This window comes from Tachysurus vachellii, chromosome 11 (assembly GCF_030014155.1).
Source record: "Tachysurus vachellii isolate PV-2020 chromosome 11, HZAU_Pvac_v1, whole genome shotgun sequence".
In the NCBI taxonomy this organism is placed as follows: Eukaryota; Metazoa; Chordata; class Actinopteri; order Siluriformes; family Bagridae; genus Tachysurus; species Tachysurus vachellii.
Window position 1 is genome coordinate 8,029,823 of NC_083470.1, and position 25,959 is coordinate 8,055,781.

General features: G+C 39.4%; 1 protein-coding gene across 1 annotated transcript in view; it reads right to left on the reverse strand.

The window, feature by feature from the left end:
- Positions 1–25,959, reverse strand: part of nphp4 (nephronophthisis 4) — a 165,150-nt gene that overhangs the window by 58,912 nt on the left and 80,279 nt on the right. Inside the window, exons 9-13 of the mRNA XM_060882077.1 lie at positions 21,481–21,651; positions 20,478–20,607; positions 16,405–16,460; positions 7,704–7,838; positions 3,277–3,425 (exon numbers count right to left, since the gene is read on the reverse strand). Coding sequence (XP_060738060.1) covers positions 3,277–3,425; positions 7,704–7,838; positions 16,405–16,460; positions 20,478–20,607; positions 21,481–21,651 — 641 coding nt within the window. The remainder of the gene's footprint in view (positions 1–3,276; positions 3,426–7,703; positions 7,839–16,404; positions 16,461–20,477; positions 20,608–21,480; positions 21,652–25,959) is intronic.

Here is a 25,959-nt window from a genome sequence, read left to right on the forward strand (position 1 = left end):
TCTCTAGTGTCTTTGGACAGCTCTTTGGTCTTGGCCATGTTAGTAGTTGGATTCTTACTGATTGTATGGGGTGGACAGGTGTCTTTATGCAGCTAACGACCTCAAACATGTGCATCTAATTTAGGATAATAAATGGAGTGGAGGTGGACATTTTAAAGGCAGACTAACAGGTCTTTGAGGGTCAGAATTCTAGCTGATAGACAGGTGTTCAAATACTTATTTGCAGCTGTATCATACAAATAAATAGTTAAAAAAACATATATTGTGATTTCTGGATATTTTTTTTTAGATTACGTCTCTCACAGTGGACATGCACCAACGATGACAATTTCAGACCCCTCCATGATTTCTAAGTGGCAAAATAGCAGGGTGTTCAAATACTTATTTTCTTCACTATATATACAGTTGTGTTCAAAATGATTCAACCCCCACTGAAATTGATTGTTTTGGTCGGTTTGACATTGATTATGATCATTCAGTCATCCTGCTTACAATTAAATCAAAGAGGCACATGTAGGTCAGACAAATATAACATAACATTTATAATGAAATAACCACAAATGTCTTTTCTGAGCTCACATCATTATCAGTTTTATTCAACCCCCAAGTGACATTCAATCTTAGTACTTAGTACAACATCCTTTTACAGTTATAACAGCTTTTAAACGTGAAGCATAGCTTGACACAAGTTTTTTGCAGCGATCTACGGGTATTTTCGCCCATTCATCATGGGCAAAAGCCTCCAGTTCAGTCACATTCTTAGGCTTGCGCACTGCAACTGCTTTCTTTAAGTCCCACCAGAGGTTCTCAATCGGATTTAAGTCTGGTGACTGCGATGGCCACTTCAAAATGTTCCAGCCTTTAATCTGCAACCATGCTCTAGTGGACTTGGAGGTATGCTTGGGATCATTGTCCTGTTGAAAGGTCCAACGTCTTCCAAGCCTCAGGTTTGTGACGGACTGCATCACATTGTCATCCAATATCTTCTGGTACTGAAGAGAATTCATGGTACCTTGCACACGCTGAAGCTTCCCAGTACCTGCAGAAGCAAAACAGCCCCAAAGCATGATTGACCCCCCGCCATGCTTCACAGTAGGCAAGGTGTTCTTTTCTTGTTCTTCCTCCTCCAAACATAGCGTTGATCCATGGGCCCAAACAGTTCTAATTTTGTTTCATCAGTCCACAGAACACTATCCCAAAACTTCTGTGGTTTGTCCACATGACTTTTGGCATACTGCAGTCGACTCTTCTTATTCTTTGGGGACAGCAAGGGGGTGCGCCTGGGAGTTCTGGCATGGAGGCCTTCATTACGCAGGGTGCGCCGTATTGTCTGAGCAGAAACTTCAGTACCCACATCTGACAAATCTTTTCTCAGTTCCTCAGCAGTCACACGGGGACTTTTCTCCACTCTACGCTTCAGGTAGCGCACAGCAGTCGAAGTCAGCATCTTCTTTCTGCCACGACCAGGTAGCGTTTCAACAGTGCCCTTTGCCTTGAATTTGCGAATGATGCTTCCTATGGTGTCTCTTGGTATGTTTAACATCTTTGCAATCTTCTTATAGCCATTGCCCTTTCTGTGAAGAGTAATCACCTGTTCTCTTGTCTTCCTGGACCATTCTCTTGACCTCACCATGTTTGTAACCACACCAGTAAATGTCTAGAAGGAGCTGAGTATCACAGTCATTTTAAAGCTGCCTAATTGGTGCTTATTAGGCTTTATTGCTGCTCCCTGATATCCACAGGTGTTTTCAATACCTGATTGAAAACACTTCATTGAACCTCTGTTCTTCAGAGTGGTAGTCTTTAAGGGGTTGAATAATTATGTCAATGAAGAATTCACAAAAGAAACATTTACTACTGTATTACAAAACTAATTGATGTCATTTAGGTTGCATATGGTTCTTTAAGAAGTCCTTGTAGGATTTCATTCTGAATACAATTACAAATGTACACTAAATTCCCTAAAACCATTTACAGCATTGGGGGTTGAATAATTTTGAACACAACTGTATATATACAGTATATATATATATATTGTGACGACGGAGCATGCACCGCCGTCCCACACAGCCAAGATACCGCTCCTCGCCCCCAAAAAGCGCTAAAAAGGCGGCGATTAAGCACCGTGGACAGCACCGCTGAGAAAGCGCTAAAAAGGATTCAGCATGCAAGGCGGGGCGGCTGAATTCCCGCCGAAAAGCTGAGAGCCAATCAGGAGCGCCGCTGTAGCACTCACCCTCTGGCTGGGCAACACACGGGAGAGCCAGGCTCAGCGGCTACAGGGAGGTAAGGGGGGCGTGCCTAATGGAACGAATAGACGTTATCCCTTTGGCATTCTTTTCAAGGACCTCCCGCGGATCCAGAGCTTCAGATCGCCGATCCAGCCCATGGTATACTCCTGGAGAAGGACTGTTTCCCCTGGTCACAGCGCCCCCCCCTTCTGCTGTCTGGAATTGGAGCCGGGATCTCTTCCCAAGCACCGCAAAGGAAGGAACTGATTATTATATTCTTTCTCATTTACCTTTTGCTGCATTAAGATTGCACCAACCTGGGAGGAATAATAAAATCACGACCTTGCTTGCCTTAATCCCGTCTCTATGCTTGTTCCTTTGTGTCCCAATCCCTCTAAGTGCGCTACAATATATATACAGTATATATATATATATATATATATATATATATATATATATATATATATATATATATATATATATATATATATATATGTATTTTTTTTTTTTTTTTTTAGTTAGCTTTGTCTGCATCTGCATGTGTTTTAACCCCAGCTATGGACTCAGGTTATGATTACAAAAATCACGTAATTAACACAGTTGTCTCATGTCTCTCACCACACATTAAAACAAACTACATGTGTATTCTTTAAGTATTCCAGAAATAACAGAAAGCCCTTAACAATAAAATACAATTATCTATTTGGAGTAATTTCTCTGTATAATATGTGCCTTAAGATTATAAAACACATCTGGAAATGATTGTAATTTCCGTACAGCTTTCTGATTCATTCCGGACTCATTTTCAGTGCTGTTCCTCATTCTGAACAAATACAAATTTAGTTTTTTTTTCCTATAAATAATATAAAATATATTAAGCTGCACAGCACTGCCATTGCATTAGAATAATTGTCTGCATGGAAGTACAGCACTAATAATATGTACAAGATACTATGTTATTAAATGAATTGATTCTAAAGTTATGAGGAAAAATCTGAGCGTGTGCATGTATGCGTGTGTGTCCGTGTGTGTGTGAGATACAAACCCAGTTGTGTGTGTTCCCATTGTGATGACAGGAGCATGGACAGGGGTGAAGGTCAGTTCATGTAGATCACACTCTTCCTCTGGGGCATCCCTCATTCCCTCTCTCTCCCTCGCACTGACTTCAAGGTGTGCTATGCCTACAGGATGTACCTGACACACACACACACACACAAATTAATACCACATCCCTTCATGCAGAGCAAGTAATAATGTTAATGCAAAACACTGTTCATGAAAATGGCAGAGCAACACATATTTTGTTTTAGATGTATAATGTTCAAAAACAGTGATTATTAAAAAGGTCTGCATGATACTGTATCCTGAGAGGCTTTCAGAAGTACAAAGGCCAGCTGAAAACTTCCAGAAGTGCAGAAGTAAACAGAAGTGCTCTGACACCTTGAGATTACAGGTCTGAACCCTTCTGCTCGAACGCTCCACAAACAGCAGAAGCATCCTGTATGAGTGTGTGTAAGTGAGCAAGTCATTTATTTATAAAGCACATCCTGAGGTGTGTTTGTGTGTTTTTTTAAAACCTCAAGGAACCTAGGTCTTAGAGTGCGTAGAAGTGTGTGACCCCTGCCGACTAAACTGAGGCCACACACACACACACACACACACACACACACACACACAGACCAACCAAATTACCCAAATAGTTTAAATGCTCCCCAATTAATTGATCATTTCCAACTGCTTTCTCTGAACTGCATAATTCTTAGCATTTACAGCTAAAATTTGTAAATGAATAATAAACTGGAGGTTTATAGAATTAAAAAACCTGCAGCTTCATCACAACATTGACTCACATGTTCATGTGTTCAGCAATTACCAAAGACTGTTTACGCCATATCTGTTTCTGAACCTGGCAGGCTGACAGGCAAACAAACAAACAAAAAGTTTTTTTTTTTTTGTAAAAACCTTTCAGTGTGCAAAAAATAGTTTCTTTATTGTATTGTATAACATTTGTTTCACCAGTGACGGCTGAGCTAAGTTGTGAACAAAGTTACATTTCCACTAAATAAATAACTACTGTTTAGAAGGTTGTTTGAACTGATGCATTGATATAAAAGTCAGTGACTGAAGTGAAGCAATAAAAAAAGAAACAGCAGACAACTGGTGTTTACAAATAATTCATATAATGTGTTCATAACTACTCGCTAGCTGATTTGCGTGTAACGCAGATATTAAAAATAGGGGATGTAGTAGCTGAGTGGTGTTGTACTACTGATTGAAAGGTTGGGAGTTCGACTCCCAGGTCCACCAAGCTGCCACTGCTGGGCCCCTGAGCAAGGCCCATAACCCTCAAATGCTCAGCTGTATAAATGCTCTGGATATGGAAGTCTGCCAAATGCTGTAAATGTAAAGGTAAATACAGCCATGTGAAAAAGAAAGTACACCCTCTGGAATTCTATGGTTTTACATATCAGGACTTGACCTAGACATAGACCTAAAAACCAGCAGATCCTTATCAGGTCTTAAATTTAGGTAAATGAAACAGATACACAACAACAAATGACATATTACACAATGTCATTATTTATTTACAGAAATTAAGCAAAATGAAGAAAAATAAGCACACCCTATGATTAAAAAATCTTGCAGAACCGAGTTTAGCAGCAATAACTTCTTCAAGCTTTCAGATTGTTGGAGAGATTTTGTTCTGATCTTCTCTACAACACTGATTCAGATCATTGAGGTTTGCAGGCATTAATTTTTGTGCATTCGGTGTAATGTCCTCAAATGTAAAACTATAGAATTTAAGAGGGTGTGCTTTCTTTTGATGATTCATAAACACAGGTTACTACTGAATCAGTGATATGATATTACTGAAATCATTTAAGCATCCTAACTGTCTGTTATGACATGCCAGCAGATTCAGCAGAATCATCAAATTAAATCACACCCTATCAGATATGTCATAAATCATCACACCTGAAAGATGTTCAGTCACAAGACCGACCTCGACTTTCCGATACGTTCGAACTGCAGGCAGCTTAACACAAGTCTTTTTCCCCTTTGCTGTCTTTGAGCCAGACAGATCACGATAATTGGTCTCAAAGACACACAGAGCCCTGCAGACAGCTTATGTATTTATGTATTTGTTTATGACAGATTATGTGTTTGTATTGCTACCCGTTCCAAATTAAAGCTCCTTAAATCAATGAGAGAAAAATGATGGATTGGAAAGAGATGTAGAGAGAAATGGATGGGAAGATGAGAGAGAGACAGAAAGAGAGAAGGGGGAGAGGGAGACAGTGGGAAAGAGACAGAAAGAGAGAGAGAGAGAGAGAGAGTGAGAGAGAGAGAGAGAGAGAGGGAGGGAGAAAAAGCGAGAGAGAAAGAGAGAGAGAGAGAGAGAGGGAGAGAGAGAGAGGGAGAGGGAGAGAGAGAGAAAAGGAGAGAGAGAGAGAGAGAGAGAGAGAGAGAGAGAGAGAGAGAGAGAGAGAGAGAGAGAGAGAGAGAGAGAGAGAGCGAAAAAGAGAAGGAGAGAGAGAGAGAGAGAGAGAGAGAGAGAGGGAGAGAAAGAGGGAGAGGAAGAGAGAGAGAGAGAGAGAGAGAGAGAGAGAGAGAGAGAGAGAGAGAGAGAGAGAGAGAGAGAGAGGGAAAGAAGGAGAGGGAGAGAAAGAGGGAGAGGAAGAGGGAGAGTAAGAAAAACAGGCATAGTGTAAAAGATCATGTAAAGATCATTACCTGACGAGAAAATGTGTGTAAAAAAACTAAATAAAAATATTCTCATAACTATTACACTCTGTGTACAACAGCAGCATGATAAGGTAAGCTAGAGTCACTCCAGAGAAACACACAAAAGTCTCTAGCAATCTATACATCAACACTAGTTCACTAGGTTACAGACTTAATATACAATTAACCTAAAACCATCAGCATTTTTTTTCCATACACTTATTAAAATCCATATGTGCAAATCTCTGAAACATTCAGTAAGATTTGTTTTTTGGAGGTTGTAGCTGGGTTGATAAACAGACCAATATAATTCCATAACCATAAAAATCCATCAATATGTCAAAGAAACCTTTTTACACGTCCACGCTTGTTGACATTTTTAAATTATACGTATAACTCTAAACAAAGCAGAGCTGAATTCTCAAGTGTAGTTTGTCAGAATACAGTGATTTGTTTTGTATTAAAACAGCAAGTGACGTCGAGGAATAACAAAGAGCTCGTTTTCGATGTTTTCGGGACGTAAATGGCAGACGATACACGTCGTACAGAATACAAGATACAAAATTAAAGGTATGATGTCGGTGCTGGAAAATTGCTGTGGTCTAAGAGGAATAAAACACTTCACATCACACTGCCTTATAACATTACTACCAACTGTATTTTGGTACAAACGTATAGCAATTTTTTCTTTTTTTTTTAGTTAGTTTGTTAGTAAGGACTGAAGTAAGGAGACCATATGCATCACAGCTCCTTGTATTAAACACCAGCTGTCGATATAGTCATACATCCCGCTAAACATAATTTAATTACTAGCAAATGAAATAGAGCTTTGCAAAGCATGAATTAAACACTGCAGGAATAAATTTAGCACTCTAGGTGTTATCTGAAAACTTGGGACTTTGCTGTGCATGCTTTAACAATTTCTTGAGTCTAAATATGGTGATAATAAATGCAGGCTTACATTTGTTTCATATTTCAGCATCATCTCCAATTTCTTTTAGCAGTTTTTTAAATTGTCGTCAATGCCAACTCACCAACTCGCCAACTCTTGGCTGCTAGTCGAGTCTCGCCATCACAAAACAGTTACGTTTATGTCTGCACTTGGCACCGTTCCCTCACATAGAACCTCAAAGGCCAAAATCCTCTAATCAACTAGTGCGGCTTCTTATACATTCTCTGTATCGTCGAGAGACTTTCTCGGGTCGTTTTATTCCTGAAAATGAAAGTTTGAGGTTTTTTGGTTACAATTTACAAGTTACAATTTCTCCTCGTGGCATCTCAGGGACTTTCGCCTTGTCTTCACCACCTTTGGATTTCTCATTAGGGGTCTCATTAGCCCAAGATTTCTCTAAAGCAGCTGTCTGGCAGTCCTACGATCAGCATTAAACGTGGTAGTAGACAGACTCATCTCCCCATAAAAGGAACGAAAAGAACAAGCCAAAGGAAAATTATAATGAAGACACTCTACTTTGAGACAGATATGCCTATAGATCTGAGTCTGTCTGTGTGGAACAGAAAGAATATGAGTGTAGAAATTGTTCTCTGCCAAGATCTGTGCTTGTACATAGTAATATGGATATGTAAGCAACTTTCAGTCTGTTAGTACTTGTATATGTTGCTGCAGTGTAGTGCTATAGTGTAACAAACCCCCTTTCTGTGCGTATGTGTACGAGCGTTAGTGTACACTTTGTTCTTTTTATGTATGTTTTGTGTGTTGTTGCACGAGTGTGTGGGAGGGAATCTTACGACGTGTGACAGCTGGTGGGCCGACGGCATCGGGGAGAGAGCGAGTGGAGCGGGAAGCTGCTGTTGCCATGGCGACCCTGCCGTGTGGCTCCGAGTTGGGAAGTGCGAAGGCACAGCCAGCTGAGAGAGCGAGAGCTGAGAGAATGACAGAAAGACAGAATTAACATATGCGACAAACACACGTTTATTCCATGAACAACAGCCACGAGCATATAAAGCATAGTGAGCATCTGCACTTGGCATTAAGAAAGTCCGAATACAGCAAAGAGGGAACGTTTTTTTTTTTTTCTTTTCTTTTTATTAGCAAGATATTTCCCTTTTAGTAACTCTGTTTTTTTTTTTTTTTTTTTTTTATTTTGCTATCCTCCTCTTTCATAATGTGTCTATTAACAAAAAAGATAAGCTTTTATAAAGACACAACCTCCTCTGCACACCCACACGGCTGTGCACTGATACAGTCATCAGCTTCAGCATCTTAATGGGGTCATTAATATAATGAATAATGCAGATCAAACGGAATCCGTACAGAAGCCTTTTGCGAGTTTCACGCAGCGAGTTTCGGTAGTCGAGTTTTTCCTTTTCGGAGCCGGGGGGCCACGGCACACTCCACGTCAGCAAAATCACATTTCAAAACTGCACTTCTTTAGAGAGCAGTCCAATAAAGCAAAGGTTACCGAGATGGTCAAATAGATACATATTCAGATCCCTGTGGTACTTTTATCATTTTTTTTTTCTCTTCCTCTCTGTTAAAAATAAATACAAGGAGTAGGTGAATGTGGCAGTGTAATAATGAAACTGGCTCAGCTCCATGGGTACGGGCCAGTTTCATTATTGCATGGCCGAAGTGAGCTGGAGTGGAGGACTGTGTATTAAGCAATGACTCTCTGGAGGTATAAAATTCCTCTCTGGTGATTTCAGCTTTTTTTTTCTGCTGAAATATAATTTTTTACATTCTTTAGAATTTCTGCCCATTTTGTTTAGTCATGGTGGAGTCTCAGGACAATGTCCATGTATAGAAGAAAAGAATAACAATAACCATTGATAAGTTCTCATAGTCAGAAGACTCAAATACACAACTAGTGCTACAGAGAACTCCAAGCTTCAGAGGATAGGGTTTATTTCCTTTGTGTTTGCCTACGTTGTTCTGCTTTCTGGTTTCAAGGTGCATGTTTTTGTCTTATTATAACTAATAAGAGCTTTAAAAGGGTAAAAAAAAAAAATCTGCCTATTTATAGCCGTAAGTGAAAAAAAAATAATTTAATGTAAAATGTAATTATAATTGTATAACACGATTATAATTGTATAATAAAGCCTGGTATTTGTTAATAAATAAAATGTCTTTAGAATTAGGAAAACACAAGCGCTGTTATAAAGATATATATGTCAAACAGAGACCTCTATATTACAATAAACAATAAAATGCATATAATGCACATAATGTATTAAATGTCTTTACTATGTTTTTCATTGGATTTAATCCATCATAGTTTCATATTTTGTATGTTGATCTTATGTCGCGTATTTACCTATAAGATTAATAGCTGAGTAATATATTTACATTTTAACATGTAATACAAAGCTATGTTGCTCTCATCCTGAAACTCCAGAGTCACTTGCGAATTTCTCCGAGCAGTTTGGTTAATCACAACCCAGCAAGGCTCTGGCACTTCCCACAATGATGGATTGAAAACAGCTAATCCCTTATCACAATCTGTCCACTATTATCGCTACGTTGTGGTGCCGTCTACACACACACACACTCACACACTCACACACTCACACACTCACACACTCACACACTCACACACTCACACACTCACACACTCACACACTCACACACTCACACACTCACACACCTGAAAGAACACAACATCCGTCTAGGTCAAGCAAAGTGAAGAACAGAGAAAGCACAAGATTGTAGGATAGTTAACTGAGGCTGCAGACAAATTGCTGTGAATTATTCCAGTGCTGCTGTTTTTTTCCCCCTCTTCCTGAGTGCTTTTTTTTGTTTTGTTTTGTTTTCTTTAATAATCAAAGCCTACTACTCAGTGAGAATAAATCAATATTATCAAAACCTAAAACGCGATTTGACTACTGAAAAAAAATAATAAATCAGAGAAAGGATAAAAGCAACAGAACAGAAAGAAATAAGAAGTATTTAGATAGAACATGGAAGGAATAAAAATATATTAAAATATACATAAAAAAAAGAAGGACAGAGTAAAATAAAATAAAAAAAAAAAAAAATATATATATATATATATATATATATATATATATATATATATATATATATATATATATATATATATATATATAGGAACTAGGAAACAAGAGCATGTGAGAGAGACAGATAACATGTGAACTGCTGAGAGGCTGCCAACACAATAGTACAAGGTTAGAATAAAAAGTATGGCTGTCAATATTCACAAGTCTGCCTCTGTTTGCAGTGCACTCACTATCCTGAATGCTTAAAATATTCAAATCAATATTGGAGAAATTGCCTGGAACGCTGCCAAGATGATGGAAGAATTGTATTAAAAAAAAAAAAAATCGACAACAACCTAGGTGAACTTTAGCTATTAATAAGGGACAATTTCACACTTCTTGAACACCTAGTCTGAAATCAGATTTGCTTTGTGAATGTTTAAGCTGAACCCGACATCGAGGACCAGTGTTAAAATGCCTGAGCCGGTCATGTCTCATTGTTCTGAAATGATAATGAGGGACGGTGGGAACTTGTTATAAGGCAGATTTCACACTGATGAGAGGAGAGGTGATCCTCTGCTTCTCTGGTTTGTGATGAACAGATGAGTGAGATGGAGAGCCCAGTGTTATTATGGGAGAGTACAATGGAGAAAGAAAGGTAAGAGAAGCCTATCAATCAACAGTGCTCCGGTACAGTCTAGACAGCCAACGTCAATCTGAGACACAAACACATTTCAGCTTTTCTTGCGAACACACACACACTAAAAAAAGAGTTGCGAAAAACCATTTAACTCAACCACATGGCCATGTATTAAGTTTTTTACAAAATTAGCTCCTTGCCAGTATCAATGCAGGAGAGGAGTATAAGTGTGGCTCTTTTACAAGTTTGCAGACATCTGTTCTGCTTTTTTTCCCCAGATATGGCAGACATAGCTGGAGAAGAGAGAACAGACTGAACACATTTTCTCCTTCCAGCCAAATAAATGCACTGTTCTGATACGCTTAGATTGGCACAGGCACAATGACACAAAGAAACCTGGGGTTTAACATGAGACAGCAGTGGCAGCAAAGAGAAATAATACACTTAATTTGGCACAGGTAAAATCACACAGAGAATGAAAGACTTTTTTTTTTGATTGACATATGTTAAATTATTTCTATCATTGTACCTGATATTGCCACAACTATACAGAGCAATCATGTGCTACATGTGGAACAAGATTTTAGATTAGCAAGGCACAATCGGAGAGAAATAACATGGGATTAGACTGACACAGGTACAATCACACAGAGAAAGTGAACATTTAGACTGACACAGGTACAATCACACAGAGAAAGTGAACATTTAGACTGACACAGGTACAATCACACAGAGAAAGTGAACATTTAGACTGACACAGGTACAATCACACAGAGAAAGTGAACATTTAGACTGACACAGGTACAATCACAGAGAGAAAGTGAACATTTAGACTGACACAGGTACAATCACACAGAGAAAGTGAACATTTAGACTGACACAGGTACAATCACACAGAGAAAGTGAACATTTAGACTGACACAGGTACAATCACACAGAGAAAGTGAACATTTAGACTGACACAGGTACAATCACACAGAGAAAGTGAACATTTAGACTGACACAGGTACAATCACACAGAGAAAGTGAACATTTAGACTGACACAGGTACAATCACAGAGAGAAAGTGAACATTTAGACTGACACAGGTACAATCACACAGAGAAAGTGAACATTTAGACTGACACAGGTACAATCACACAGAGAAAGTGAACATTTAGACTGACACAGGTACAATCACACAGAGAAAGTGAACATTTAGACTGACACAGGTACAATCACACAGAGAAAGTGAACATTTAGACTGACACAGGTACAATCACACAGAGAAAGTGAACATTTAGACTGACACAGGTACAATCACACAGAGAAAGTGAACATTTAGACTGACACAGGTACAATCACACAGAGAAAGTGAACATTTAGACTGACACAGGTACAATCACACAGAGAAAGTGAACATTTAGACTGACACAGGTACAATCACACAGAGAAAGTGAACATTTAGACTGACACAGGTACAATCACACAGAGAAAGTGAACATTTAGACTGACACAGGTACAATCACACAGAGAAAGTGAACATTTAGACTGACACAGGTACAATCACAGAGAGAAAGTGAACATTTAGACTGACACAGGTACAATCACACAGAGAAAGTGAACATTTAGACTGACACAGGCACAATCACACAGAGAAAGCAAGGGATTAGGCTGACACAGGTAAAATCACACAGAGAAAGTGAGAATGTAGACTGACACCGGCACGATCAGACAGAGTATGCATGGGTTTAGACTGACACGGGAACAAACACAGAGAAAACAATGGTTTAGACTGACACAGATACAAACACACAGAGAAAGCCAAAATTTAGACTGACACAGGTACAATCACACAGAGAAAGTGAGAACGTGGACTGACACAGGTACAATCACACAGAGAAAACGAGGGTTTAGACTGACACAGGAACAATCACAGAGAAAACAAGGGTTTAGACTGACTCAGGTACAATCATACAGAGAAAATGAGAGTTTAGACTGACACAGGTACAATCACACAGAGAAAGTGAGAACGTGGACTGACACAGGTACAATCATACAGAGAAAATGAGAGTTTAGACTGACACAGGAACAATCACAGAGAAAACGAGGTTTTAGACTGACACAGGTACAGTAACACAGAGAAAGCAAGAGTTTAGAATGGCACAGGTACAATACAGAGAGAACGTGAAAATGTAGACTGAAACAGGTACAATCACAGAGAAAAGGAGTTTACAATGAGACAGGTGCAATAACAAAGAGCAATATAGAGATCACACTGACACAGGCACAATTACCGAGTAAACTAGAGCTCAGACTATCACAAGCACAATCATACAGCGATAGCTAAACATGAGACTATAACAGCATAGAGAGACAGTGTGTTTGGCTTGCACAGGCACAATCCCACAAAGAAAACAAGTTTTAACATTACATTGTGGAAGGGAAAAATAACTTTAGATTGACACAGGCACACATAGAAAACAAGAGTTTTGTACAAGACAGCTATAACTGCACAGCGTCATTTCGAGCTTATATTGGCACGCGCACTATTACACAAAGAACAGAAAAGTTTATATGGACACATGTATAATTGTACAATGATAAAGAAACATCAGAGAACCATAACAGCACAGAGAAATGATGGGTTTAGAGTATAGATAGGCAAAGGCAACACTACACAGAGAAGCCATGCATTTACGCATAAGATCCACGACCGCACAGACACGATGTGTTTAGATTAGCATGGGTACAAGTGCACAGCAAAAACAAGACTTCAGCTTGAGGTATCCACAACTATACAGATATATGAGAAGTTTATATAGGCTACAGAACTATGAAGAAAAAAACATGCATTTAGCAGGAGACAACAACTGCACAGAGGAATAATGTGTCCAGATTTGCATAGACACTGTCTATAGAAACAATAATTCTAACAGGGCAAAGGCTCAATCACACAAAGAAAAACATAACTCAATGGTGATAAACATAATACCCCCTCTTTAAGAACTGAGTAAAGAACCGTTAGCTTACCATTGAACAGACACATTTATAAAACATGAGTTAGATAATAAAATAGTATTGTACTGATAGTGTGTTATTTACAAAGCAGGTCTATAAGTATTAGAATACTGGCAAAGTTACAGTTATTTACAGTTATTAGATGTTTACAGTGTACAGGAGTTGAAATTAAATAATGATAGGACCGAGAGTACAGACCCAAATCGGGTGAATAATGTAGGAATACTAGCACTTTCTACACCTGATGCCTGCAACTCATACATATGACCAGAAACTGGGTTTCTTCCCTGGTGATGTTCTGCTCGACCTGTACTGTAGCTGCCTTCAGTTTCTGCTTGTTCTAGGGGCAGATGGCCCTCAGTGTTGCCTTCAGCAAGTGAAATGCATGTTCAGCTCCATTCCAGTCAAATGATTGACTTGGCCATTGCAGAAGATTCCACATCTTTCCCTTAAGAATGTCTAGGGTTGCGTTTAAAAATATACGTCAGGTCATTGACACTAGGTACCGTTTATGGTAGTCTGAATGATTTCGTCATAAGCTATGGCATGCATGTTGGTCAAGATGTGTGGAACAGGATGATAATTAAATAATAAAATCAATCCTCGTTCCCCCAAAATGGAGTAAGAGATTAGCACACAAATTAAATCGATCTGGAATCTACTTAAGTACAACAGATGGTTCTATTCATCAACTTTCCTCTCTGTGTGTGTGTGTGTGTGTGTGTGTTCAATATTTCAGTATGTGGCCAAAACCTCACTCAACAGGTACAGCAAAGAATTTTAGTCACCACTTTAAATTCATATTTGCATAAGAGGATTTATGATAAGAGGATCTGAAAATAATGGTGGAAATATAGTATATAATATATACAGTGAAGGATAGTAGGAAAAGTAAGTAAAGTGTAAATTAGTGAAGAAAAAAACTAGTATGACATAAATGCTAATAATTAGAATAGTGAACATTGTAAATAATAATAAAGGGACTATGGGTGTGAGTAGTGAAGAATTATAATCACCTTATGAACAGTAGAACAGCAACTAATAATGAAATAGGGAGTATAGTGGTAATCAAAGAGGGCAATTTAACATATTAAAGAACCGGAATAGCAAAATTATGTATATTATATGTGCATATTAGATGTGCATATATATGTATGTTGTACACACAAACTATGTATAGTGCAGTGAAATTCTATTCTTTGCATATTCCTGCATGTTAGGACGTTGAAGTCAGACTGTAGGGTCTCGTGAGTATAGTGGAGAATTGCAGTAAGTTAAGTGAGTATAGTGAACAATCATAATAAAGAAGCGAGTGCAGGTAGGTTGGAGTGGGTGGAGAAAGGTGTCAGGAGTTCTGTGTGATAGGAAAATATCAGCAAGAATCAAGGGGAAGGTGTACAGGACAGTGGTGAGACCGGCCGTGCTGTATGGTTTAGAGACAGTGACACTGAAGAAGAGACAGGAGTCAGAGCTTGAGGTAGCCGAACTGAAGATGTTGAGATTCTCTTTGTGTGACAAGATTGGACAGGATTAGGAACGAGTACATCAGAGGGACAGCCCATGTTGGACGTTTGGGGGACAAAGTTAGGGAGGCGAGATTAAGATGGTTTGGACATGTTCAGAGGAGGGAGAGTGAGTATATTGGTAGGAGAATGTTGGACATGGAGCTGCCAGGCAGGAGGCAAAGAGGAAGGCCAAAGAGGAGGTATATGGATGTAATTAATGAGGATTTGAAGCTAGTGGGTGCAAGTGTTGAGGATGCAGAAGATAGGGTTAGGTGGAGAGAGATGATTCGCTGTGGCGACCCCTGAAGGGAAAAGCCGAAAGAAGAAGAAGAAGTGAACAATCATAATTGGGAATTGGATGTAGTGTGGAATCTACACTAAAAAAATGTAAAGTAAAAGTTAGTATAGTGTAGGATAATAAAGAGAAAGTGAGTATAGTGTGAAAAAGATGTAGACGTTAAGTATAGTGGAGAATAATGATGGAGAAAGTGAGTATAGTGAACAATCATAATGGGTAATTGGGTGTAGTGAGGAAGCAAAATGCAGAAAGTGGGTACAGTGGAGAATGATAATGGGAAAGTGAGTATACTGTAGTGAAGAATCATGAATGGCATAGTGTAGTAGTGAATAACAAAGAAATACTAAGTGCAGTGAAAAATCTAGTAGGTCAAACTGAGTGGAGCAAAAACAATGATAAGGAGTATAGAAAATCTAGTGAACATTAATAATGGAATCATGAGCACAGCGGAGAATAGTGAGTATGGTAATGGCAATAATAAACATTAGGTAGTATAGTGAATAATAAAGTATAGTGGAGAATCATAACAGTGGTGAATAATTATGAAATGCTAAGTACAGTGATAAACTCACTAAGGGAATAGTAAGAACACAAACAATGACGTGTATAGAATGTATATAATGGACAATTATAATGGAATCATGTGCAGAAAATAGTAAGTATACAGATAATGGTGTAGAATAATAAGATATGAATAAAATGATTTATTACTTTTTGAGATGTAGAGTTACTATAATGAGAAAGAGCATCAAATAGGTCACAGAGTAACGGTCCAGTGCCTTGTTAAGTTTACATCCTTGGAGCTATTGTGGAAGCAGGATGTTCCATGATTCCTGAAAGCTTTCCTGGTTTTTCATGGTGCAACTCTACTGTAACCACCAGCAACCATGCTGCATCCATGTCAGGATTTGTGGGATTATTTCATGGACACTGGCTCAAATAAAGGTTATAGCAAGGTGCCTCAGTGATCACTGCATGAGTTGCTGTTACTAAAGAAGTTAAAGCCTACAGCAGGGAAGAAAGGTGATTAAGGGATTATGAATTTCTTACTCTGGGACCACGAGTGCTGCGCAGTGGTGAAGCTTCAAGTCCAAACTTGCTTTCATCTGAAAGAGAAAAGAAACAAGAAATCAGAACAAGCTCACTTCCGGTTTAAATAATCTCCATTCCATTTTGTTTTGATCAATATTTTTTAAGCAGTGCTTTAATCACAAATAAAGACAAAGACGTTAGTTTGCTTAATATACAATTGAGTGTATTTTTTTTTTTTTTTTTTTTTTACAATAGCTTCACATTCGCCATGAGGCAGGCTTCGCTGGCTTTTTCCTTTCACATGTCATCTAAAACAAATCGGCCTTTTTACCCGGAAACTGTACTGAAACCCACTTAGTTTATTCAAATCACTGATGCAAATTCCCAGAAAGTAATGAACTTATGTTAGTGTGCGTGTGTGTGTATATATCACCAGATTTCACGATCATCATCTTTCCATCTAATGTTCCATCTGTTTCCTCTCACACGCATGTAAACTCATCGATCTGTCTTTCGCACTCTCTCTTCCTCGTTCTCACTACGCCAGCCTTCTTATTTACACCTTCACCTCTTTCCAAGCGCTCTCGCTCAGCAGACAGCGTGGAACTTCTCTGTGTCTCGCATGATTTAATCAGGAGAGTGTTGGTGAGCTACACTGACGTCTCGTTAAGCTCGACATGACAGACAAGCGGTCTTCGCTTTTCCAACATAGATGACAGTAACAGAGAATGCTTTACTATCACAAACAACCAGACAAATCATTAGCATCTGACAGTTCAGATTGTTCCAAAATGAAACAAGAAAAATACACCAACACATGCTAATACTCCAACTTCATCTAATCTGTGCGTAATTACTGTAAACAAACCTGACTGCTGTAGCTTTGATGAGTGGTATGGGTTTAACTGGAATTACTGATTTCCCAGAGAAGCACTTGTAAACTGATAATTATCCCAACATTATTAATTACTTATACTAATCATGAGTTTTGCAAAATTTGTACGCATATCATTCAGTGGACTAATGGGAATGTGTGTGTATTGATCGACCGTGATAGGATGTTACAGATCCGAAGCAACGGCATCAAAGCCACCTATGAGCATCCCTTTGCTTCCCGTCACCCTCAGCTTCTTCAATCAGCCTCCAGTATAACAAAGCACACCATTATTCCGAGAATAAAACGGAAATTGCTGTTGAATCAGCAACTCCTCAGTGAATATGTGTCTCTCTGGCATGCACAACTGCTGAGTTGCTTGCTCTTTTTAAACCCCTGCTTTATTAATATTGTCATTAGTTCAACAAACTAACAAAATTTACGACAGAAAGACTTTACACAATCACCTTGAGTTTGTTGTTTATAGATGGAGAACTAATGTGTACTGTATTTTAAACTGTATCACTCAACTCCTGAGGAGAGGAAAGAAGAGGTATTTTTACACATTTTACTCTCTGAGACTTTACTTAAGTCTCTGCTATGAGGCCTAGTCATTTGTTCTCATTATTGGGTAAATGCATCACCATCTTTTCTATGTTTCCCTTCTTTCTCTGGTCAAAATGACAAACACGGTGCTAATCTACCGACTACCCGTATTTCCACATAAAGCAACACACAGGCTGAAGTTCTGGCAACAAACAGACCAATACATGGACTGAAACTAAGACTTACATTCAGACCAATCCACAGACCAACAGTCAGACTGAAACATGGACCAATATTCAGACAGACACACGAGCCAATACTTTGCCTGGCACTCAGACTGAAACATGGACCAACGCTCTGAGTGAAAAGAGGGTCAACATGCAAGCCGGATGAACACAAATGAACTTGGATGAAATACGGACTGAACCAGGGAGTGAACAACAGACCACATGGATAAACAGAAAATGGAAGCATAGGTCTAAACACTGGCCAACAGAGAGACTAACGCATGGGCTGAGTGTAGGACCAACTTTTGGAACAAAACATGGAGTGAAACACAGACACTTCAGAGAAAATGTAAGAATACAAGACTTACAAGAAACAGTCACAGTCACATGGATTGACACTCAAACAGACAAGGGACAAAAACACGAACCAATGCATGATCCAACAAATGGACTGACACTAGGACCATCACTGAGACTTGGGTCAAACTACAGCCCAACACTTAGACCAAACTACAGACCAATGCTTAGACACTGGAGTGACACGTGGACAAACACTCGGACCGACATATGGACTTGGACTTCAGACTTGTGGTGATGTTTGCACACATGATGAAACATGCTATCAGGAAATTGCTATCAGGTATTTTCAAATGAAGTAGCTACTGTGGAAGCAGCCTACATAATGGAGCTCCATCTAAACCCTATTCGAGTGGGATTATTTTCACAAAAGGGGATCTAGCAAATCTGTTAAGAATACTTCCATGATTTGATTAGATTTAGAATTATGATATGTACGCAATTTGCCTAAAATATCGCAGATAGCTCATATTGGTTCATCACGGTACAGAAAATACATTTCTGTGCTAGACGTCAGGTGGAACACGCAAACGGAAATAACATGGCACATGGCTGTTAGCATTACTGGGATTAATTATAAAATTACCATGATTGATTGAACCAGAATTCTCTCACCGTGGGAGCGTTACGTCCGGGCGAAAAACAAAAGGTAATTTACTGTGGAATTATTACCAATTTGGAGCCGATTAAAATCACACATCTTGTTGGTAATCACTTAAATTACCTCCCCTGCTAAAACCAATCCAATTCTGTAACAGCTTTAGGTGAGTTTGAATGGCAAAGCTGGATTCCCTGTTTAATGGTCCTCACAATGTGCAGCTTCAGCAGACCACACTTTCTATCAGATATACAGATCTATAGGAACTGCAGGGCCATGTCAACTTCCAGCTCAGTCAAACTAGAGAACACACTTTAATAAGTAGCAATCGGCTTTACACTGAACGGGGTTTAATCGAGCTTGCAAATAGCTGCTAATGGATGAATCCCACAATCTGGCTGGAAATTATTATAAATTACAATTGTAGTGCATAACCCTAAAACAGGGCTATGGGAAATCACATTCATTTATTCATTCATTTTCTACTACTTATCCGAACTACCTCTAGTCACGGGAGCCTGTGCCTATCTCAGGCGTCATCGGGCATCAAGGCAGGATACACCCTGGACGGAGTGCCAACCCATCACAGGGCACACACTCACTCTCATTCACTCATGCAATCACACACTACGGACAATTTTCCAGAGATGCCAATCCATGCATGTCTTTGGACCGGGGGAGGAAACTGGAGTACCCGGAGGAAACCCCCGAGGCACGGGGAGAACATGCAAACTCCACACACACAAGGCGGAGGTGGGAATCGATCCCCCAACCCTGGAGGTGTGAGGCGAACATGCTAACCACTAAGCCACCGTGCCCCCCATGGGAAATCACATGATCTTTACAAATAATGACCAATACAAATATTGCTCTTGTTATGAACAAACTTTTTGTGTTCTATTATTATTTTGAAATGTTACTGAGAGTTGCTAACAAAGCACATTTAAATGATAAGCATAGAAGTGCTCTTGTACACATAATACCTCTAATTGTTCATCAGTCAATCAGGTTTCTATGACTCTGTGGAACACCAGAAGTCAAGAGAACAAACACAAACAGAAACCTTTGCTGAATAAGGTTAAGCAAGCATGGTGGTAAATAACAGAAAACAAAAATAGCAAGGCTTGAAATTTTGAAAAAATTGAATAATCTAAATTTACAGAGTTTCTTGTCATTCTTTTCCCTAACAAAATAAGGTCAAATAAATCAAGAGCAAGAAGAAGTTTAGATCCGAGCTGTCAACTATACAGGTCCAGCAAACGATGTAGAATCTGTGCTCTATTTTAAAATCGCCTAATATTCCAAAAAATCCCCAAGTTCTTTAATTAATAGAGCAGTTATATTAGAGCAGTTAACTCAGGACTATAAATCCAACTACTGACAAATTGTGCTAATGATGTAATTTTTCGTTAGCTGCCTAAAAATGGTTGTTGTGTCTATGTTTCTTTCCAAGAACAAAGAGACAATAAATAAATAAATAAATAAATACCTTGGGGTGTGACCTGCCACGTCTTAGTCCGAGGCTTTTCCTGGGAGTCTGATTTTAACATCGTATTGGATGTGGCACCTTCGGTATTGTACATAAACTTGAATTTGATGACACTTCTTTCAGCATCTTTCTGGCAGAGGGTGAGAATGCACAATGTACATGTCACTTTTTATGGAAATTTACTGTTTGAAGCTTAACAAACCTATCGGACGAAACATAACCCCTAACATGCACTCGACACTCACAGAGCCATTGTTTTAGTGTGCAAAACATCATCCTATGAGTAACATTTGCTCCATATATATGACAGGTTGAAACAAAGGCATGTTAGTGGCAGCATTGGTCCAGATATGAGCTGCCTGGGAGGAGTTGATACCGTGATGTTACTGCAGGGCTTCAGCTAATGATGCTAATTGACTTTAATATGACAGCAACACAACAGGATGAAGCTAATACACTAATGAGGGCGTAATGGCTATAATGGCAGTTAGAGTCGGTCTATACGCCTCGCAGAGAGAGATCTGCTGCACTCTTCCTGGACTGATCTGTGAGGACAGTGAGGATTTTTCATTAGACTAGACGATGAATACAGTAATTACATAATCACACAGGCACCGTTGTTACAATTGTGGCATTGCAGAATTTTAGCTTAAGTAAGGATCTGCATATATGTGTGTATGTGTGTGTGCGTGCTTGTGTGTGCGTGTGTGTGTCGGCGGGGTTAATGCAGAGTACACATGGATAAGAAAGAATTAAGCAAGAAACAGATTTGCAGAACGCAAAGAATTTAAACAAGATAACAAAACAAAACAAAAGTTTTTATTTCCTGTTTTTTTATGACTGGCTTTTTTTTCAATCAATAAAAAATAACAAATTCTATAAATAATCCACCACCATCTAAGGTTCTGGTTTCTTGTTTCGATCCCAAGTGTAGCACTAAAATATTAAATGATGTCTTCTAGTTTGGAGTGTTCTAATATTTGTCTATGCGTTATATCTTTACCTGCTGTGTGTGTGCTGTGTAAACCATAAGTCCATAGGGGTTTGGTAGGGCGCCACCCTGCAGGCTAACACACACACTTTCATGAGGGTCATCAGGATCAGAGAAAGGACTCCAGACACCCCAGCGCACACACTGCATAAATACTGCCCGCTGCATGGCCATGGAGGACGTCTGGGGAGAAAGTTTAGAAATAATTCAGAAGAATTATTAGGCGTGCTTTTTCCATTAAAATAAACAGAACAGTTTTCTATTTTCAACCAGGTTCAAATAATTCAGTTAGGTGTAATTCGCTAGCATTTGGGTGGAGAAATCAGGGGTGACTTCATGCCTTCACTAAACAGGTTGGAAGAAATAGGAAAGGTAAGTTAAAAAAACAAAAAACAGTGTTTTGTCCTTGTGTCGGTGATAAGAAGGAGACACGAGTGCTAAGAATGTTTTGGTGGACAAAAGTAGAGCAAGTGAACGCAAGAAAAATAGCCTCACAAAGCATTAATCTGTTCTTATATCTGCTTGAAAATAGAGCCCACACAGTGAAATGTCTGAATATATGTTAGATTTACATAAGCTCAGACAAACCACATGACTGCTCAGTGTTAATCAACTGAAAACAGAGTGAAAACTGCTAAAGATGGAAATAAAGAGGGAGAGAAGTAGAATGTGAGTGTGTGTGTGTGTGTGTGTGTGTGTGTGTTGAGCGAACTCAAGGCACTTGGGGAAGCGACAGATTAACAGGCCTCTCTTGACACCGTGTTGTATATATATCCATTCATTATGCACTGCCTGAGCAGCTACAGTATATAATCATCATCAGGCAGACGAGAGGAGAGAAACAGAGCTCAAGCACCTCCATCTCAGCGGCACACGAGCCGATAACCGACATGAGTCACAAAACAAGAAGGGAAATATAAACAAAGAAATATGTGAACAAATACACCAATAAATAAATACATGAGCAAATAAATGAACAAACAAAAACCTTCAAGTGATAAATAAAAAGAAATGAAATTGAAAAATTCAATTTGTTTCTCGGCTGGCCTGGGAACGCCTCGGTATTCCCCCGGAAGAGCTGGAGGAAGTGTCTGGGGAGAGGGAAGTCTGGGCGTCCCTGCTTAGACTGCTGCCCCCGCGACCCGGCCCCGGATAAGCGGTAGAAAATGGATGGATGGATGGATAAACAAATAATTTCATGCATGAATCCGGAAAACAAAACAAAACAAAAGTAGACAAATAATTAAAGAAATAAAAAAAAAATATAAATGAATATACAAACATACAAACAACAGTAAAAAAAAAAAAAAAAAAAAAAGAACAAACGTAGTCTTATGCCACATTTACCGCATTCTTGCTGCAGTAACTGGGATTAGTTGAAATTTCTTTACGTTAGCTAGGCCCTGATTTACCATCCATCCAATGGGATAAAACATTACGGCCAAGCCTTTGAAAGCTGGTCAGACTCGGTATGGTGTAATTAACAAAAAATGAAACAAAAAAAAAGAGGGAAAAAAGGAGAGCAACAAGTTGGCCTTTATTCTTTCATCTCTTGCACGTCTTCCTCACACCTTGCTCTTAATCTCAATCTATTCCTCTCTCTCTCTCTTCACTATCCCTTCTCTCTCACACACTTGCAGAGACGCTGGCAGTGTGATATAAGGACGGTGTTGTGATATATCTAGTCTGAGATATATCTGCTGTGTGATAAATACTCTGCACTTCAGCAAAGAGCGCTAATGTAAGAGATTCATCTTGAGCACACAGATCCATCACACGGCCGAAGAGAGTGGCCGGCAATAAACCATCCGACACTGGCTTAAGGTGTGCGACGTCTGCCAAGATCACGAGGCGTTTCACTGAACACGTGCTCGCTATTTTAACTAATGTACAACCACTAATGTCTTTCGCAGCATGTGCTACATGACTTAGACTCATGTACAGTACAAGGAATAAGACATGATACAGCACCAGAAAAGATGTTGTTCTTTCGGCTGCTCCTTGCGGATCACATATTTGATCTAGCATAGGTTTTATACCAGATGCCCTTCCTGATGCAACCCTGCCATTTTATCTGGGCTTGGGACCAGCACTGAGAGTTAATTTGTAGGTGAATGGACTAGCTCCCTGTCTGGGAATTCAAACCTGTCCACAGCAACAAGAGTGCGGGATCTAGCTGTTGGTCCATGTTTCAGTCTCTATGCCTCTGTGGCATTTATAAATGATAGACAGACAGACAGACAGACACAGACAGATAGATAGTGGTGAGTAATACTAAAAAGCTCAAAAGTTGGAGGGCTGAGAATACTGAATGAAAAAAAGTTTGACACTTATTCACATAGTCACTTTTGACACGTGAAATAGTTTCCCCTGGGTGACTGTAATTCCCGACATTCTGTGTTTTCCTGTTTCATGTTTCACACTGTTCACAATTTGCATAATTATAATATAAACAAACACGAGTGAATAAAAACAGCACATGACTGATTTAAATAAATGTCTTGTCTCACCGTGCGTTCACATCAGTGAGAGAACATAAGAACAGATCTGCAGTTCTGCACCCGAGCAGCTAACTAATTCTTTTTTTTTTTTTGGCTTTTGAAGTTTATGTAGATGACCAACCATTTGCTGATATTTGATATTAACTTTTAATAATTTTTCATTGTCACATAATTCCTCCTCACTGCTCTGTGATGTTAGGTGTTTTGCCTCCTGATACTAATAGTGGGGTTTAGAATGAAGATAAACCAAGTGTCAGAAAACAGATGCATCAATGTATCAGTTTATGGGTCAACTATTGTATGTGAGTGAGTGAGTGAGTGAGTGAGTGAGTGAGTGAGTGAGTGAGTGAGCGAGGGATCGAGTAATCGAGTGAGTGAGTGATTGAGTGATTGAGTGAGTGATCGAGTGAGTGAGTGAGTAAGTGAGTGAATGAGTGAGCGAGGGATCGAGTAATCGAGTGAGTGAGTGAGTAAGTGAGTGAGTGATCGACTGAGTGAGTGAGTAAGTGAGTGAATGAGTGAGCAAGGGATCGAGTAATCGAGTGATCGAGGGAATGATCGAGTGAGTGAGTGAGTGAGTGAGTTATGGAGAAGAGTGAGTGAGTGAGTGAGTGAGTAAGTGAGTGAGTGATCAATCGATCGAGAGAGTGATCGATCGAGTGAGTGAGAGTGATCGAGGGAGTGATCGAGGAAGTAAGTGATCGAGTGAGTGAGTGATCGAGTGAGTGAGTGAGTGATCGAGTGAGTGAGTGAGTGAGTGAGCGAGTGAGTGAGTGAGTGATTGACTGAGTGATTGACTAAGTGAGTGAGTAAGTGAGTGAATGAGTAAGCGAGGGATCGAGTAATCGAGTGAGTGAGTGAGTGAGTGAGTGAGTGAGTGATCAAGTAATCGAGTGAGTGATCGAGTGAGTGATCGAGTGAGTGATCGAGTGAGTTATGGAGAAGAGTGAGTGAGTGAGTGAGTGAGTGTGTAAGTGAGTGAGTGAGTGAGTGATCAATCGATCGAGTGAGTGAGTGATCAAGTGAGTGAGTGAGTGAGTGAGGGAGGGAGTGATCGAGGAAGTGAGTGATCGATCGAGGAAGTGATCGAGTGAGTGAGTGAGTGATCGAGTGAGTGAGTGATCGAGTGAGTGAGTGATCGAGTGAGAGAGTGAGTGAGTGAGAGAGTGAGTGATCGAGTGAGTCTGAAGTCACAAGACTCTGGTCTATATACTGTACTCCAGTACTCAAAAATAAAACTGCATTAATAGTATTTGTTTTTTTGGCCTTGTCTCAGTGTCCTTAAATTATATATCCTTTTCTAAACTAAGTTTAAACTTGACTTCCTCAAAAATTCTTAATCTCTTCTCAATTCTCAAAAATCTATCTACAGTACATGTTGCTCACGTATCATTGGACCATAATCAGCGTTGAATATGTTGTAATGAGACATTTAAAATGAATATACAGTGAGCAACTGAAATAAGAACGTGTCAGTGCATGTCCAAACATCTCTACAACCAATAATAAATCCACCTTAGACACTAAAATAGTTAAAATGTTGGACTTTTTTTGGAATGTTAATATAATTCATAACATTTATATTTCGCACACATGGTACTACTGTAGATCTTCCTGCTGCTTGGCTCCTCTATTAAGCCCAAGCCAACCAGAAAAGCAGAAGTTTTGTTTGATCAACTTGTTAACCTTGAAGAAAAAAAGAGGTCATTTTCTTTGTGCCTCTTTGGTTACGGGTGCAGACCTGCTCCTCATATCAATGTAGGCGACACACATTTCATTTTGGAGCCTTTCCCAGAGGAACGTAAGCTAACGTAGATGATCAAGCTCGCATCTCTCTCTAGAGGGGCATGCGAAACGGACGACACACTTTACACACATGAACACAAATGATTTCTAGCTTTTATGGGTTAGGGCTCAGATGGCGCGAGGCAGGGACACAGGTGATAACTGCTTGGAGGGCTTGGAAGGGCTCAGGCGCATAATCTGTCGA